General features: G+C 41.9%; 1 protein-coding gene across 2 annotated transcripts in view; it reads right to left on the bottom strand.

Moving 5' to 3' along the window:
• Positions 1 to 19,471, bottom strand: part of sorl1 (sortilin-related receptor, L(DLR class) A repeats containing) — a 96,025-nt gene that overhangs the window by 55,652 nt on the left and 20,902 nt on the right. For both annotated transcript variants that reach the window (XM_074640088.1, XM_074640087.1), the window contains exons 4-6: positions 15,870 to 16,031; positions 15,178 to 15,245; positions 5,889 to 6,069 (exon numbers count right to left, since the gene is read on the bottom strand). In XM_074640088.1, the coding sequence (XP_074496189.1) occupies positions 5,889 to 6,069; positions 15,178 to 15,245; positions 15,870 to 16,031 (411 nt within the window). The remainder of the gene's footprint in view (positions 1 to 5,888; positions 6,070 to 15,177; positions 15,246 to 15,869; positions 16,032 to 19,471) is intronic.

The following is a 19,471-nucleotide window of genomic DNA, read 5'->3' as shown; positions in this document are numbered from 1 at the left end:
CCTTCTCCAATCTCCACTTCCTGTTTTCTTCTCCATCTGTCCCAGACGTTCTTTGCAGAGAATCTGTGATCTAAATGAGAAGGACTGAAGCGAAGGAATGGGCCTTATCGACTTCCCCATTACATCTACTAAGCCTGTTATCTTCCCCGGGTCTCCTCGATGGGACCAAAGGCTGGGCTCTTTAAGGTCTGATTAGCACTCTATTCCTCAGGATCCCTGTTGTTAGATAAAAACTCTCCATTTCTGGCTATTTAATTAGCTTAAGCAGCTTGGCACTGCCAAAAGCACTTGTGATATTCCATTAATCTAATCCTATTAGTGCAAGCCAAAAGACAGAAGAGGAGAGAAAGTAACTGACACTAGACAGAAGATTCATTCTTTTAATAGCTAATGAGCATCGTAGAAGATACAGATAGCTCTGCTAGCAGTAGTTACTTGCGAGCGTTGAGTGGCTAATAAAGCCGATGCTTTGTGACACGTCAGTCTGTATCTGTTCCATTCCTCTCCGCACACAAACCATTTCCATAACAAGCCCCAAAGGCAGTGGCTGTGCTGAGGGCTGTACTGGTCTGTCTGACTGGTCTCATCAGCTCTGTTCAGCTCTGGAGGTCATATTCAGGGAGTAGGGAGGTCAGAGACAACCACTGTAAGCAAACCCTGTTGTTTAACACTGGGAAGCTCTCTATATGCGTTTTAAAAGGACAAGGCAGGCAATATAGATTACTGTCCCATGAAATCCCATTAAAGCAGCAGTAGGTGAGTTTGGAGCAAATATGATTAGAAAAAAATATATTTATAAAACATGAGACAGGTAATCTGAAAAAAATCATGTTCCTCTGTGTCCTCCGATGCTCCTAATGACATCTGCAAGATTTCACAGACCGGAGGAAAACAACCAGTCAGAGCTGATCTTGAGTCTGCCGTCCATCTGCCGTCTATGAGAGCCGGCTGTCAATCACTCGCTAACTCCATCAAATGGTCAAACTAGGCCGCGCTGATCAAATATGAATCAATATTCTGTTACTGTAATGCCTATTTCTCTCCTCAATTGTTTTCAGAAACATCTTGTAGTGTACTGTTTAGCTGTAAAATTAGAAAGTTTGTGACGCGGTAGCCATGTTGAGATCTGTCGAGGAAATACCGAGCACCGCCCACCAGCCGCAGCACAGCCAATAGGAAAAAGAAGACTACTCTTAATCCTGCCAACAAAGTTCTGATTGGTCAACTGTTTTTCCAACTAGCTGAAATGGGTACAACCACCAGACCTATTTAAAGTGCTGAACAAAAATCATAGATTAAAGGTGGTGAGTCAGAGGTCTGGAAGCAGACTATATCAGGGTGCTTTCACACCTTACCTGTTTGGTTCGGCTAAAACAAACTCAGGTCCGTTTGCCTGGTTAGTATGGTTCGTTTGGGCTGGTGTGAAAGCTGTAAATCGAACCGCGGTGCGGACCAAAACAACCAAACCGAGACCGTGGTCTCAGTCCACTATCAAGCGGACGCTGCTGCAGTTCGTTTGTGGTGTGAAAGCAAATTAATCATCCACAGGATTTTATAATAGCAGATATGTGATTTTAGCATGATTTTGAAAGCTAAACCGCTAATAAATCCATCTGCTGATCGTGAAATCTGTTCAAGAAGCAATCTCATAATTGATCTGTATAAAGCCATGTTTTTTGGGGGGATTATGCATTTGTTGGAGGCTATTTTCAATTGTGGATTAACACACACTTGGTTCTTAACTGAGTATTTACAGCAGCAGGACGGTGTATGTGGAATGGACTCATAATAGACTTCTGCACCTCCTCATGGCTCTGTTTTTCAGGCTTAAAAAAATCTAGCCCATGGCGAAAGACTTTGGACAATCACAGGTCATTTCAGAGAGAGTGCGTTCCTATTGGCTGTGCTCCGGCTGGTGGGCGGTGCTTGGCATTTCTTCAACTGTTTTCAACATGGCTGCCGGGTCACAAACTTTGTTATTTTACAGCTAAACAGCACACTACAAGATTATTCTGAAAACATTTAAGGTGAGAAATAGGCATTACAGTAACAGAATACTGATTCATATTTGATCAGCACGGTCTAGTTTGACCGTTTGGTCGGAGTTCCTGAGTGATTGACAGCTGCTCAGAGACGGCGGCTGGATGGCAGACTCTAGATCAGCTCCAACTGGTTGTTTACCTCCGGTCTGTGAATTCTTGCAGATGCCATTAGGAGCATATAGTAACCGTTTTCTAAAAATAACTTTTGTTCATCATAATTGCTCCATTTCTACCTACCGCAGTTTTAACAGACAGCACGCAGGCACTTATCAATAACCATCTCTCATCTTGAACTGCAACATTAAACTGTCAGAGCTTATCTGAATATAAGTAATGGTAAGTGTTCCCCGCTGACTTCCTTCATCACATGCACCACTGATGAAACGGCCGTCTCTGAGGAAACACTGCAGGAAGAAAACCCAAACAAACAGGCCAAGTGTCGGCAGTGTTATTTTGCCCTCTTGTGTTCAAAGCCTCTCTGTCTTTTCCATGTCAGCAAGCCCCAGATGGATCAGTACGAGGTCACAGACTAATTTGAGAAGGTTTTGTTCTCCAATCTACAGACATTTTTGGATTTAGCACAGAGGTTCTGGGGAGATATTGCTACATTGAGTGCAAATTATGATCTGTATTGAGTGTAAAAGGTTCATTCTTAACCTTGTTGATAGTTTCACCAAATAATCTGAACTCAAGGTCAACGCTACCTTTTTCGTAGCTTCCAATCGGATCTATAATCTGAATGTCTTTCTCAGACAATGTGCACAGTTTTGATGATGTCCTAATCACTTCAAACAACAGTGGTGAACTTTGACTGCATCATTAAGTGAAACCAGTGCCAAAAGAAGAAGCTGTATTAACATGTTTATTTAGTGTGCAACAATATTCTGTTGCGAAAAGTTGTTACTTAAGCTGATGCACAACTTTTCAACTTCCTGCATTGGACAGTCAGTTAAAAACCCACTACAGCACTATTTTTTACTTTTCAGCAGCTACATCTGGGCAAATATGCTGCTTTATGCAAATATGTGTATATATTTATTATTGGAAATCAATTAACAACATAAAACAATGACAAATATTATCCAGAAACCCTCACAGGTATTGCTGTAGGTGAAAAATCAGATTCAGAGGAGAGAGAAGTTGGTGGAGATGCAAAAGACCCTTTAATTACATAAACGATCTGAGCCTTGGGTCTCTGCAGTCAACACAAGAACTGATTTGTATTTTCAAGTGCATCAGTATATCAAAACAACATAACACACACCCTTAATTGAGATAATGATTAATCTCCTTCTGACAGGTTTTTCCCGTAATTCCCTGATCTGGTCTGTTCTGGTCTAATACAAATAGAAACAAGATATCTCAGTATCAAAGTCTAATGTCGGGCTGACTGTTCCTGCACTTTCTAGAGGCCAGATCACTATCACTGTCAGAATGATTCGACATTAACCCTTCTATGACAACATATTATACTGTAGTTATATATGTGTAGATTCACAATGATTAGCATAGGCTCAATATGCTCAAATCATAACATGACAAACTGCAGCCCAACAGGCAACAGCAGCTGTCAGTGTGTCAGTGTGCTGACTTGACTATGACTTGCCCCAAAACTGCATGTGATTATCATAAAGTGGGCATAAAGGAGAGACTCGTGGGTACCCATAGAACCCATTTTCATTCACATATCTTGAGGTCAGAGGTCAAAAGACCCCTTTGAAAATGGCCAAGCCAGTTTTCCCTCGCCAAAATTTAGCGTAAGTTTGGAGCGCAATTTAACCTCCTTCCTGACAAGCTTTAGTATGGCAGTATAGCTTTAAAACTGAGGCCGCTACAACCTAAAAATCGGAAGTTGCGTTAAAGCGTTAAAGAAATTAGTGGCGTTAAAACAAATTTGCGTTAACGCGTTATTATTGCGCCAACTTTGACAGCCCTAGTTTAATTCTGTTTTATCACTTGCCCGATTGGGCCCTGAGATAGCGACACAGTCATAGCAGATTCAGTCATTCAAATCATTGCATATTTAGCATCGTATTGCACTGAAAATTATTATGTGGAGAAATATCAATCTTCAGCCGAAGCGGAGATGAGTAGTCACAGCATCGAGATTTGAAGCACAGCTAGATGCATTAACTTCGTATGATGAACCGTGTGATATCAATTATCATATCAGACGGATCCTTCACAGCCGACCTCTCTTTACAATGAACTGTTTCTGAAACACTGCAGCGAAAGGCTGCTGTCGGCCCACGCCGACACGTGACGCGGTGGAAAGCAAAATGTGTCCGTGGCAGCCTGTGAAACAAGGGAGGACATGAGATCCAAATCATATTCACCATCTGCTCCGCTGTCTGTTTGTCTGCTGCCTAACTGAGGCTTCTTCTACACAAACACTGGAGACTTACAATGACAAGCGTACAGCGCTTCACATTGCCGCCAGCCAAATATTGATCTATCTAACGTCTGTTATACTCAGCACATTATGCTGAGGTGGGAAACTGGCTGCTCACTACAGTGCTTTCAACTATAATACAATGTAGGCTTTTAAAAATGTGTGCAGGTGCACAGTAGGAAATGGCTATTGGCATCTGTTATATTATATTTCTATCTATTGATGTCTGGCACAGTTTAAATAAAGACGTTTAGTGGGGAGTGATATTTATTTAACCATGGGGAAACAACAGACAACATGAGGAATGTAGTTCTTCTCTTTTCTGACAAACGCCCCACTGGACCAACCTCGTTCCATCAGAAACAGTGAATACGATTAAGAGTAAGAGTCTCATCTTTACAGTGATACCTAATTTATGTAAATCCAAGACTGTTTAGGGACCCCAGTATGAAGAAACCATTTTTAGAATAGGCAAAAGTAACACATTTATACTGCATGCAAAACAACTGCATTGTTTTAGCCCCAAATCGCATGTGATTATTATAAAGTGGGCATGTCTGTAAAGGGGAGACTCAGGGGGACACAGAGAATCCATTTTCATTCAGCTATCTTGAGGTCAGAGGTCAAAGGACCCCTTTGAAAATCGCCATGCCAGTTTTTCCTCCTCTGCGGTGCGATATTTTGCCTCCTTCCCAACATGCTAGCATGACGTGGTTGGTACCGGTTTCTTAGGTTTTTCTAGTTTCATGAGATACCATTATCTTCACTCTAGCTTTAAAAACTGAGCCCGCTATAACCTCTGAAAGACAGTAAAGCCGGCCGGGGACGCTGGCGTCATCAAAGAGTGGAAGAGGTTAATATACGCTCATAGAAAACTCTGCTGCATATCAAATCAGGCACTTCCTAAACAGCAAGCCACCAGGGGGCGATCCAGACGTTTTGGCTTCGACTTTTGAAGAGCTGTCAAGCTGCTGCCTGCTCACACTGCAGCGGCAGCCTCTGAGAAACTTTCCTGAATGTTGATGCTGCAGTCCAGAGTAGAAGAGTAATATGGAATATGGAATATGTACGTATATATATATATATATATATATATTTGGCTTGCCCGCCAAAATGAGTAATATACATATTCCCGAATCCCAAAATGCAGCTCCAAACAGTCCATAAAGCCAAACTTACTCCATTTACAATGATACAAAACTGGAAAAAACATGAGTATTTAAAAGTAATAATCTGTCTGTTGAGTAATCAATATTCAACTAATTGTTTGAGCTCACATTTACCACCTTTAGGCAATACAACTTTTATGTGCTAGAAAAAAGTTCCATGTCTTGAGCTCAAAGATAACACAATGGCCAGACACCTCACCCTGCCAAGATTAACCAAAATGAGTTCATTAACCAGACATGTTCAAACCATTGAGAGTTCAGCTGCCCCTCCCCCAGCTCTCTTACCCGTGTGGTGGTGGCGAACAGGTACTTGTCTCGGAGCTGGAAGCTGTCGACCTGCTCCAGGATCACCGTGCGGTTCTGTTCGCTCTGGAAGAAGTCTGTGCTGCTGAGTATAGTGGAGACACCCTGGGGCTCGTGTCTCTGGACCAGCACTGTGGTGGGGGGGTCGTAAGGCTCCACGCCCCTGTGATGGGGGAGAAAAGAGCGGGAGGAAAGGAACAGGAGGGGGACAGAGGGTGGATTGGCGGGGTAGATTGGAGGGAAGGAAGTCCAGAGGGGTGGGCATGTGAGGGAGGAAGGATGAAAATGGGAGAAGCATTTTGTTATCCAGTTCTTCCTGAAATAACATATATAGTCTTTATGGATGGCAAAACATAACTTACATATAGTATACACACTTAAGTCTGTGCAGTAGGCCTACATCCAAATTTCAACACCCCCCTCCTCCACGCATCCCATCTACTGAAACCTACTTCTCAACGTCAAAATGGGGGATTCCTGTTCCGTCTTTGTGGGCCTGCATTTTATGAACATTTTATATGTCTCATCACAAAAGGGTTTCTCTGTAGCTGCCAATTAATGATAAATATTGCTGTTTATTTTGTCTTTTTATTGAGGTTACGGCTGGACGATAATTCAATACTGCTTTGAAAGACAATATGTTCACACAGTTTATTCAAAAAATTTATTTATACTTGGTCTGTCAAAGTTACTGATTTACAGAAAGCTCTTTTTCCAAATGTAAGTCTATGGGAAAAAGTCTTTTTGGGCCCAATGGCATTGCATGACGGACACGGAAGTTGTAATGCCACCGTTTGGCCACTATGTAAAACTTGCTTCAAAACCCGGCGCTCTTCCTGGGGGCTTGATGCGGATGCTGTCAGCTAAAAGTTAGCTAAAAGTTAGCTATGTCTCCTCCTGTATCTTCTCGACCAATCAGAGGAAGGTTCTTCTTCTTCTCCTTCGTGTTTATTGGCAAATCGCATTCGCAAACCAACTTTAAAAGGTGCACACTGCCACCGACTTTGCCAAAGTCACTTTGGCTAATGGGAAAAAGAAGTTTATTTCCAACACTGTTATTGATATTTCCCAAAGGGCCACAAGGTGGTTCAGTGGTTAGCACCGTCACTTCACAGCAAGACGGCTCAGGGGTTGAATCGCACTCCTGTTCCTTCTGTGAGAAGTTTGCATGTACCCCCTGTGGTAAGTTTTTCTCAAGAGTGTTTTTTTTCCCCTCACAGTTCCCAGACATGAAGGGAATGTGAACTTAAACTGCACACAGAGGAAAATATCTTTATCTAGGTTTGCCATGCAATGGTATCCAGCATATCCTGCTATCCAGGGTGATTTCCTTTAGATGTCTCATTTACGATTATCAGTCCAGCGTGGAGAACTTTACTCACCATCTCTGAAAAACATCTCAAGTTCATCACCTAAAATGACTGACTTATTCTGGCATTGACTGAGCTGTTTCTGAGGCTTTTCGCACAAATAATCCTTTTTTTTTTTGCTATAAACAATGGCAACATTTCAAGATAATAAATGTCAGCACTAAATACAGACTGTCAGCATGTTCAAACGGAAAATATCAGCACGGTCAAACTATTTGTGAACACCAAGGGTGTTCCGAAACCGTGGCACGAAGAGTCAGCCAGAATGAATGAAGGAGGTTCACTGGGTCTTATCGTCTGCCTTCCAAATCAGTGTGTTTTCCTCCGGGGTCTCGAGAGCTAAACAGAGAGAGCAGTGTCTCGGCTCGGCTCTGCCTCTGTGGCATTCTTTCAAAGGTCCCTGTTCAACTGATGGACACTGTCTGGGCTGAGAGTGCATGGAGGGCTATTCGCGGTCTGTCTCTGTCCCTTCCTTTGAATGGATCTCTGCCCCTTCTAAACCCTTCCTAAACACCCTTCCTCCCTTGTTTTGGCAGTTTCTCATTTTCTGCCAGTTCTGTTTGTCATTCGACTGGAGTTTCCCAGAAATGTTTTTGAAGGAAAATACCACTCTTTTTAGATTGAACTGTCAACAGCGACGGTTTTAATAAATGTGACTATTTTCGGGCCAAACTTTCATTTGCTACTCAAATGCAATGACACAGAAATTTACAATGAAACGAGCCATAATAGTTGAGGTGAACACTTCAGGCCCTATTAAATATTCATATAGTAGTTAGTCAATAAGGCTGTTACTGTTCAAATTTGATTTAACAAATACATAATACTAATTATTTTAAACGCAACCCACACAGTGTATTCCTAAACTACATTGTAAAATTAATGTTGTTTGGTTCCTTCACAGAGCCCATGTTGCCCCACTGAAGTGAAAAGGTAACATGGCAATGTAACGCCACAAGCTAACGCCACAAGGTAACAGCCCAAGTCACAAGGTAACGTCACAAGGTAACGTCACAAGGTAACAGCCCAAGTCACAAGGTAGCAGCCCAAGTCACAAGGTAACATCGCAAGGTAACATCGCAAGGTAACGTCGCAAGGTAACGTCGCAAGGTAACGTCGCAAGGTAACGTCACAAGGTAACAGCCCAAGTCACAAGGTAACATCACAGGGTAACACCACAAGGTAACGCCACAAGGTCACAGCCCAAGGTAAAGTCACAAGGTACGTCACAAGGTAACGTCACAAGGTAACGCCAAAAGGTAACGCCACAAGGTAACGCCACAAGGTAACGCCACAAGGTAACGCCACAAGGTAACGCCACAAGGTAACAGCCCAAGTCACAAGGTAACGTCACAAGGTAACGTCACAAGGTAACGTCACAAGGTAACGCCAAAAGGTAACGCCACAAGGTAACGCCACAAGGTAACGCCACAAGGTAACGCCACAAGGTAACAGCCCAAGTCACAAGGTAACGTCACAAGGTAACGTCACAAGGTAACGCCACAAGGTCACAGCCCAAGGTAACGTCACAAGGTACGTCACAAGGTAACGTCACAAGGTAACGTCACAAGGTAACGCCAAAAGGTAACGCCAAAAGGTAACGCCACAAGGTAACGCCACAAGGTAACGCCACAAGGTAACAGCCCAAGTCACAAGGTAACGTCACAAGGTAACGTCACAAGGTAACGTCACAAGGTAACGTCACAAGGTAACGTCACAAGGTAACGTCACAAGGTAACGCCAAAAGGTAACGCCACAAGGTAACGCCACAAGGTAACGCCACAAGGTAACAGCCCAAGTCACAAGGTAACGTCACAAGGTAACGTCACAAGGTAACGTCACAAGGTAACGCCACAAGGTAACAGCCCAAGTCACAAGGTAACGTCACAAGGTAACGTCACAAGGTAACGTCACAAGGTAACGCCAAAAGGTAACGCCACAAGGTAACGCCACAAGGTAACGCCACAAGGTAACGCCACAAGGTAACAGCCCAAGTCACAAGGTAACGTCACAAGGTAACGTCACAAGGTAACGCCACAAGGTCACAGCCCAAGGTAACGTCACAAGGTACGTCACAAGGTAACGTCAAAAGGTAACGCCACAAGGTAACGCCACAAGGTAACGCCACAAGGTAACGCCACAAGGTACGTCACAAGGTAACGTCAAAAGGTAACGCCACAAGGTACGTCACAAGGTAACGTCACAAGGTAACGTCACAAGGTAACGCCAAAAGGTAACGCCACAAGGTAACGCCACAAGGTAACGCCACAAGGTACGTCACAAGGTAACGTCAAAAGGTAACGCCACAAGGTACGTCACAAGGTAACGTCACAAGGTAACGTCACAAGGTAACGCCAAAAGGTAACGCCAAAAGGTAACGCCACAAGGTAACGCCACAAGGTAACGCCACAAGGTAACGCCACAAGGTAACGCCACAAGGTAACAGCCCAAGTCACAAGGTAACGTCACAAGGTAACGTCACAAGGTAACGTCACAAGGTAACGCCACAAGGTCACAGCCCAAGGTAACGTCACAAGGTACGTCACAAGGTAACGTCAAAAGGTAACGCCACAAGGTAACGCCACAAGGTAACGCCACAAGGTAACGCCACAAGGTAACGCCACAAGGTAACAGCCCAAGTCACAAGGTAACGTCACAAGGTAACGTCACAAGGTAACGTCACAAGGTAACGTCACAAGGTAACGCCAAAAGGTAACGCCACAAGGTAACGTCACAAGGTAACGTCACAAGGTAACGCCACAAGGTAACGCCACAAGGTAACGTCACAAGGTAACGTCACAAGGTAACGTCACAAGGTAACGTCACAAGGTAACGTCACAAGGTAACGTCACAAGGTAACGCCAAAAGGTAACGCCACAAGGTAACGCCACAAGGTAACGCCACAAGGTAACGCCACAAGGTAACAGCCCAAGTCACAAGGTAACGTCACAAGGTAACGTCACAAGGTAACGTCACAAGGTAACGCCACAAGGTCACAGCCCAAGGTAACGTCACAAGGTACGTCACAAGGTAACGTCAAAAGGTAACGCCACAAGGTAACGCCACAAGGTAACGCCACAAGGTAACGCCACAAGGTAACAGCCCAAGTCACCTTGTAACGTCACAAGGTAACGTCACAAGGTAACGTCACAAGGTAACGCCACAAGGTAACGCCACAAGGTAACGCCACAAGGTAACGCCACAAGGTAACGCCACAAGGTAACGCCACAGGGTAACTTCACAGGGTAACTTCACAGGGTAAGGTCACCTTGTAACGTCACAAGGTAACGTCACAGGGTAACTTAGTAAGTAAGGCAGTTTCATTTTACAAAGTCAGCAAATAGCCTTACCTTTAAGGCTAGTTTACTTATAGGGCAACAGGGCACCCAATAGATCACAGTGACAAGATTCAGCCAATAAACTGCAGATTTATTTGATTGAATATGATCATATCATTACAGACAGATTTCCCCCCCCCCCCCCCCCCCCCCCCCTCCCACACACATTTGTATGGTAGTTTGAGGGTTTTTAATCAAAAGCAGCAGTCCTTATAGTCAACATGTCAATTGGTCTGTTTTACAAAACAAAAAAGCCTTCACAAGACAGGGATATTTGCTTTTTCCCCTTTCTTGAGCAGTCCATGTTTTCTTGTTAACCTTCCCCCTCTGCCTCATCTTTTTTTTCCCCATGTTCCCTTTGTTTCTCTCAATGCATTTAAAATCTCTCTGTCTGCAGGATTTGTAGCAGTGTCTGTAATCCTTATGGATATAGAGATTGTACTTCTCAGTGTATGCACAGAGGATTTTACTCAGTCTGTCTCCTAGCAGTGAGATCAGAGGATTAGGAGTTGGTTGGGTGACCGACCCATCAGATTGGGTTGGTTTTAAACGCATCCAGCAGCAGGCTCAGAGTCAGACTCTAGTCTTTTTGGCTTTCAATGCCTTAAGACTGATCTGCAGCACAACCAAACCCCCTTTGTTAAAGCCAGAACAAACAGGATTAGACCCAAATTGGATGGAGCCGCAGGGGGGGAGAGTTTAGGATCAATCTTTACTTGTGCTGCCTTTGTCCTCAGATAATTTGCAGTTACTCTTGGCTGGTGTACCACTGCAGTGGTGTAGGTTTAACAGACTTTATCAGATCTTATTGTCTGACTGCTTAATGCCATCAATGGTTAAATAGTTAGGAAATCTATGAACGTAGGATGACAAAACTAAAAATTCTGTGACGAGTGATTTTTTTTCAGATTACCTGTCTTAAGTGCTACTCTCAGAATATAGTGACCGTTTTATAAAAATAACTTTTTTTTAATCATACTTGCTCCAATCTCGCCTATTGCTGCTTTAAGTGATTAAAATGTAGCTGAAACTCTCATTTAGGACGTTTTAATCCATTTACCTGATCTGTTTTTCATTACCAACACACATATAAACATCTGAATATGAATTTCAGTCCAAAAAATTTTCCCTGGATACATTTTGATAAGCTTTGTTTTCAAAGAATGAGGAAGTGTTGTTGTTGTCGTCGATGTTATCATATTTAAAAAAAAAATGCTTCCTGTATTTCCACTGCATCAGTATTCAAATGCCTTTCAGCTCTGCAAATAAAGTGAACATGATCTAGGTGAAGTTTGACGGTGGGTGTGTGCAGGCACAATGTGCGTGTGTTATCTTTTCATCAGTGACAGAATCCCGTTCACAGACGAAAGAGTAATTTAGCCTCACCAAGGAGCAGCGGTGAGGGCAACCAACCCAGCTACATGTGATCTGTCTAAAGGTGTCTCCATCTAGCGCCCACTCAGACAGCAGGAGATGCATAGAAAAGGAGGTGGTTGGAGACATTTATTCATCTGAATACTCATTTAGCAGCTAGCAGACACCAGAGTGGTTGTCTGATGGTGTTGCTCAGTGCTGCTTCCTCATTTTCCCTCAGCCCTTGTTTTCTAGAGTCCTAAGCACTGCCAACTGCTTTCATTTAAATTTAAAGTAACAGCACTTGGCACGGAAAAGGGATATGCAATCACTAAATGCATTGTCTGGCTGGTGGCAACAGTGCAATCGAAAAGACTTTAACCCCCTGAGACCCGCTGGATCACAGACGATCCCGACCGACTTTACCGTCTTTCAGAGGCTGTAGCAGGTTCAGTTTTAGAGCTAGTGAAGAGTGAAGCTACAGATATATGAAACTAGAAAACCTAATCCATTGGTAACAACCATGTCATGCTAGCTTGTAAGCAAGGTCAAATAACGCTCCAAACTGGCATGGCCATTTCCAAATGGGTCCCTTGACCTTTGACCTCAAGTTATTTGAATGAAAAGGGGGTCTATTGGTACCCATAAGTCTCCCCTTTACAGACATGTCCATTTGTATGCTAATCCCATGCAATTTTTGGTATATTCATTTATTATAGTATTTATTTAGTATATTTTGGCAGTATAAATGCGTTATTTTCGCCTATTCTAAAATGGTGTGTTTGAATATTTCTGCATACTGGGGTCCCTAAACAGTCTTGGAATTACATGAATTAGTATCACTGTAAAGCTGAGACTCTTGTGGATCCAATGAGCCCAATTGTATTCATGTGTGATGATGTTAGTCCCCATACTAGCCATTTCATTGTATTGAGACTGTGAGACTCACTGTATAAAATGACCTGTGGTGACCTCTAGGATAATCACAGCCTCATGAAGCTTTACAGCCACAAACTAGAGACCTAGAGCATTCAGAGGATGGATGTCTTTCCAAGGTAGATTGACAATAAAGTTGTAAATACAGAGCAGGAGGAGGCATCCCTACCCAAGATGAGGAAGAACAACTCTGGTTACATGATGAGGAAGAACAACTCTGGTTACATGTTTACCAGACTTCTGCGCACTGTGGTTTGTTTTGTTTGGTTTTGTCAGCTTTTTTAAATGATAGACGAGCGAATCTAGCAGGAAAAGTCAAAAGTTCTTTTGGTATAATCTTAAATACAAATTTGCGTGACTTTTACCATTTCACCATTTGAACCATTTCTTCATTGAATTTACAGAACAATCACTGTATTGTGATACATAACGTTACCGTGATATAAAATTACATATGATAATGATGATGGGCGCAGTTCTGATGCGGGACTCTGGCGGACCGTTTTTGTGTCAAATTATTGATTTCTTAAGTAGGTAGCCGTGTAATAAGCGGGATAATGTACAGCTAGCGGGTCATTGTTGTGAAATAAACCCTGACTTATCTGAACTTGTCCAACTCATCCTCCTGTTGCTAAGTTACTGTCCTCTGTGTTGAGACACGCAGACATTCAGATAATTCAAATACATGATCATTTGTTGATACTTCAGTTTTCGGTGCCATGAGAAGTAGTAGTAGGGCCACTGTTAACAGCTCATACACCCCCACATACACACACTGGAGCCCTTTTACACAGAGATTCTGTGTTCACCTCCGTACCTATTATACTGTAAATAAAGGCGAGGTGGAATAATGGCGTAACAGTCCTGCTTTGAACAGGATGTGTGAAAGGGGCTAGAAAGAACCTGACAAAGTGAAAGTAAACATGAACCACTTCAGCCCTCAAGTCTGGTCCTGTTCCAATTCACTTGCCCTTCCCAAAAGATAAACACAGTCTATCAGTACTGTAAAGATGATCACCACACTGCTGCCAGTACATTAAAGCAGCAGTAGGCGAGATTGGAGCTGAAGATGTGATTTAAAAAAGTTATTTTTATATAACGGTTGCTATATCGTGACAGCAGAAAATGAGACAGGTAATCTGAAAAAGATCATGTAACTCTGAGTCCTCCGGTGTCCTCCGGTGCTCCTAATGGCCTCTGCAAGATTTCACAGACCCCAGGAAAACAAGCAGTCAGAGCTGATCGGAGGTCTGCTGTCTATGAGAGCCGACTGTCAATCACTCGTGAACTCCGACAAACGGTCAAACTAGGCAGCGCTGATCGAATATGAATCAATATTCTGTTACTGTAATGCCTATTTCTCTCCTCAAATGTTCTCCTGTAGTGTAATGTTTAGCTATAAAATGAGAGTTTGTGACGCGGCAGCCATTGTGAAATCTGTTGAAGGAACGCCAAGTTCCGGACCACAGCAATAGGAACGCTCTCTCTCTCTGAAATGACCTGCGATTGGTCAAAGTCTAGTCTAGATTTTTTTAAGGCTGAATACAGAGCCATTTTTCTCAGAACACTTGAATTACAATATGATGAAAGGTTATTATGGAATTTTTGCCCAATAATGACAAAAATATACTGCCTACTGCCACTTTAATCTATACGCCACCAACAAAAATAAAGCAAATAATTATGCCCTGGTATGTATTTTCAAGGTTGTATTTTACATTTTATATATATATATATATATATAGTCACAGACATATACAGTATACATTCACTTCACCTGTCAGTGGTCTTAATGTTATGGCTGATCGGTGTGTGTATATATATATATATATATATATATATATATATATATATATATATATATATATATATATACTTTTTGGACCAGGAATTATTCTTAACGTGGATGTTAACAGGGAGGTAAGCATCTCTGACCTGCTGAATTGTTGTAAAAGTGAAACTCCTTGTGCTCCAGATATTTAGCAACCAGCTCAGTGTCATCTATGATCCTAATGTAATGACCATGCAGCCATAAATTAATAAAGCATCACAGAATTTACCAAATTTAAGCTTATATGAAACAGTATTTTGATAGTAATTAAAAGCTCACTAGAACCATATTTCTTTAGTGATACTGAGTAAACTGGTATTTTCTGGAAGGTTGTATTTACTCTTTCCTCCATATACTGGATCACTGAAGGCAGCACAGAGTATAGGTACATTTTTCCACATACAGTATATGCTTGTCGTGAGCTGAGACAACGGTTGTCTTACCAAAAGTAGGTCTTCACATGCTCTTGGATCAACACCCATGTCTCCCCAAAGTCGTCTGATTTCCACAGCTACAGGAGGGGAGAGAGGAGGAGGAGGAGGAGGAGGAAGAGGAGGAGGAGGAGGAGGAGGAGAAGAAGAAGAAGAAGAGGGGGATGGTGTACTGTAAAAATGTAGGTCAGGCTCATTCCTTCGTTTTGGCTCATACACATGTCACAAGGAGAACACTGGAGAGGCGTTTGCCGCTATTGTGCTTGAACTAAAGACAAGGAAACCTAAAAAAAAGCTTCCATGGAAAATCACAATCAACCAATAGTTTCTTCTCTTACCACATACTGTAGATGAAGTACTATATAACACAAGTGCTGATCATTTGATAGGAGCAACAAATCTTTAACTGAAGTCTTTTTCTACTGATCAAAAGGAAATTAAGTCAATGGAAACCTGAATATGAACTGGAACTAACATATTCCACCATACTAACACCATGATTTTATGTACGGAGCCTCTCTATCTACAAGAAGTGACTAAAAAGCAAAAAGGCAGCGCAGCTTTCACGCAGTCACTCTTCAAATCGTTTTTTATGCCTTTGTCTTTCTTGAGACTGGATCATAAAACGACGATAATGATTAGACAACAGTGATTGTCACTGCATCCCGTGAAGATAAAACTGGCGCTGCAGGTGGAGTCTTTACCTGTTTGTTTGGGTGAGAGTTGTCGTAGCCGAGCACCAGGTTGGATCTTCTGCTGTGGAGCAGCAGGTCTGTCGGTTTGAAGGGCAGGGAGAAGCCCTCGACGCTCTTACAGAAGTCATAGGTGTTCCACAGGTAGTTGTTGGTGGAGTCCACAAAAAGGTACTGAAGAAGAAGAAGAAAATAGACATTTCAGCACAAAAGCTAGACGTTATTTGAGACAGAAATATGACGTCTAAGCTAATTTAGACAAATTCTAATTCAGAAATGCAAAGAGTCTTACATGTTAAGTGCTCCGTCAACACATGCTTTTCCCAGCCCACTTACAAAGTTTGATTATGTAATGGTACTGTGCTAATCCCACTATTCTCAGCTCGCTTTCATGTGCTGTGTCACTGTATTCCCAATAACCACTCAATTCTGTGTGAGCAGGGAGCAGTATAGCTGCACTAATGACACATGATACACTAAGAGAAGAAATAAAGACACTGCCTTAAAATTATTACACCCACTTGCAGGATTTTGTAGCCCGTTATCCACAAATGATTACTGACATTAAAGTAAAACTCTCCACTGAATATGTTTTGCAATTCTTTAACCCTCTGAAACCCGCGCCAACTTTACTGTCTTTCAGAGGATGTATAGCAGGTTCAAGCTAGAATGAAGGTACAGATATCATGTGAAACTAGAACACTTAAGGAATTGGTAGCAACCATGTCATGGTAGTCTGTCGGGATCGTGGCTAAATAACGCTCCAATTGTAGGCAAAATTTTCGAGTAAAAAACTGGCATGGTCATTTTTAAAGGGGTCCCTTGATCTCTGACCTCAAGATATGTGAATGAAAATGGGTTCTATTGGTACCCACGAGACTCACCTTTACAGATATGCCCATTTTATGATAATTACATGCAGTTTTATGCATGCAGTAGAAATGTTTTATTTTTTTCGCCTATTCTAAAATGGTTTATTTTGCATATTTCTGCATACTGGGGTCCCTAAACAGTCTTGGAATTACATAAATTGACTCTAAAGCTGAGACTCTTGTGGATCCAGTGAGCCCAACTGTATTCATGTGTGATGATGTTAGTCCCCATAGTAGCCATTTCACTGTCGTGAGACCGTTTCTTTTTTTATTTGACCTCACTGTATAAAAAGACCTGTGGTGACCTCTAGGATAATCACAGCCTCATGAAGCTTTACAGCCACAAACTAGAGACCTAGAGCATTTAGAGGATGGATGGCTTTCCAAGCTACATTGACAATAAGGGGGTTTCTGAGGAGTTTACACAACAGAAGTGCTCACCATCCAATCGCCGAAAAATGCAATTCTTGCAGAAATCTCCAAAATGTCAAAAGTTTTTGATACTAAATCACAACATGGCTTTTTCTATGGTGTTCCTCAAGGTCTTGGTGTCTTGGTATTTTCGAGGGATTATTGGTCATTTTTATTGATTCTCGAGTGGGAAAAAATGGTTAAATTTAACACCAAATGTGTGTAACAAATGGTATCAACCCAAAAATTGCTGCAACAATTTATGAGACATAATATAAAAAATATTCTTAAAACAAATATATACTTTTATGCAAAGCGAAAAGCAAAAGAGCCTATTTGGCAATACTTCAGATTTAAACCCAATACTATAAGAGAACCATAACGTTAATGAGACCATCACAGTGCGGAGGACAGAGCGGTCATAGGTGGTGTGTGCTGCTCCCGCAGCGAAAGCTGGACCGGAGAGGCCAGACACACAGCCACCCGACGTTAAAGATCAAAGTAAGCGCGCTACATATATTGACCGTCAGCTTTTCTTGTAAAATGTCCGGTGTAATCGGTAACACCGGTGTTTATTAACCGGTGGGAAAATTTCCTCACCGTCACATCCCTAAATCACACCACTAGATGCTGCCAAATTCCTACACATTGTACCTTTAAACTGCAAAAACATTGGATCCTACATTTCCCATTATTCAACTCGATAGCATGTTTTTGTTCAAGTTTTCATGTCTGGTTAACACCAATGTCCTTCAAACGCCACAACTCAAGCTTTCTGTTATAAATTTGTCGTCTCCGAGCCCAAACTGAGATAACCCTGATGACATCACTATGACATTAGAGTTATTTTCACACAACTTTTTCCACAGCCTAGTATTAACAATGACAAGTAATTTAAGTAAACCAAGCTTTATGTGTGAAAGTGGTGGAGTGCTCCTTTAAATCCTTTCAGAATGATAACAGGATGTTTGTTTAACAAAATTTAATGTGCAAATTTAAATCTGAAATCCAGACAAGTAGTAAGTAAATGATCAAATCAGTGCTTTTGAATATACAGTAGTTATTCCTTTCATGGGGTAAAATTCTGTCACAGTGTATGACTGCTCCATTAACGTCCATCAAGTGCAGAAAACACAAGTTACTGAAGCAAATGTCTGCGTCAGTGTTTCTCGGGTGCTTCGGTGATATCGGAGTGCAGCGTTGCGGTGGAAAGCCGAGGTGCCAGATCACTAATGTATAGTGGAGCTCTGCTAATTCAGTACCACTGGGAACAGAGACTGTTTAAGTGTTCAGAGGAGGGTGCAGTGTGGTGAATAATAACTATGTACCAAGAAGCAAATGCATCCAGAAGCAGTTACTTTCCTCAAAAGATCTATTTTTAGCACTCTGTGCTCGGTGACAACTAAACCTACATCTATATTTTCAATATTCTAAAAGTAGTTTTTTTTTGTTTTTTTATTGAGGATTGGTTCATTTTCTATATAGCAATAAAGAAAGTAATTGCAAAGGCATTAACTGTTCAACTGTCCTCAAATACATTGAACCAATTAATTATTTTCTTTGCATTGAGAAGCTATGTTTACTGTAAACTCCTGTGATTTCCTTATCTCTTATCATCCTTGTGAAGTTCTTGTTTAATGACTTATTTTTGGCATGACCGCTACCACTTTTTGACCTCAGACTGGACTCAACAGCGTCATGGAATTGACTTTTGGTCTTGTCAGAATGTACTAATTCAAGTAAATATAGTAAGGTTTAGAGCTGTCAAAGTTAACGAGATAATAAGGCAGTAAATAATTTACTATACTATACTAATTTCTTTAATGCAATCAATCTTTCAGAGGTTGTAGTGGGCTCAGTTTTAAAGCTAGAGTGAAGACGTATGAAATTACAAAACCTAAGGAATCCATTGGTACCAACCAATGTCATACTAGCTTGTCGGGAAGGAGGCTCCAAACGCTCCAAACCTACGCAAAAATGTTGCCGAGGAAAAACTGGCATGGCCATTTTCAAAGGGGTCCCTTGACCTCTGACCTCATGATATGTGAATGAAAATGGGTTCTATGGGTACCCACGAGTCTCCCCTTTACAGACATGCCCACTTTATGATAATCACATGCAGTTTGGGGCAAGTCATAGTCAAGTCAGCACACTGACACACTGACAGCTGTTGTTGCCTGTTGGGCTGCAGTTTGCATGTTATGATTTGAGCATGTTTTTTATGCTAAATGCAGTACCTCTGAGGGTTTCTGGACAATATTTGTCATTGTTTTGTGTTGTTAATTGATTTATAATAATAAATATATACATACATTTGCATACAGCAAGCAT

Source organism: Sebastes fasciatus, chromosome 7, assembly GCF_043250625.1.
Source record: "Sebastes fasciatus isolate fSebFas1 chromosome 7, fSebFas1.pri, whole genome shotgun sequence".
Taxonomy (NCBI): Eukaryota; Metazoa; Chordata; class Actinopteri; order Perciformes; family Sebastidae; genus Sebastes; species Sebastes fasciatus.
This window is presented reverse-complemented; position numbering and strand designations above follow the sequence as displayed.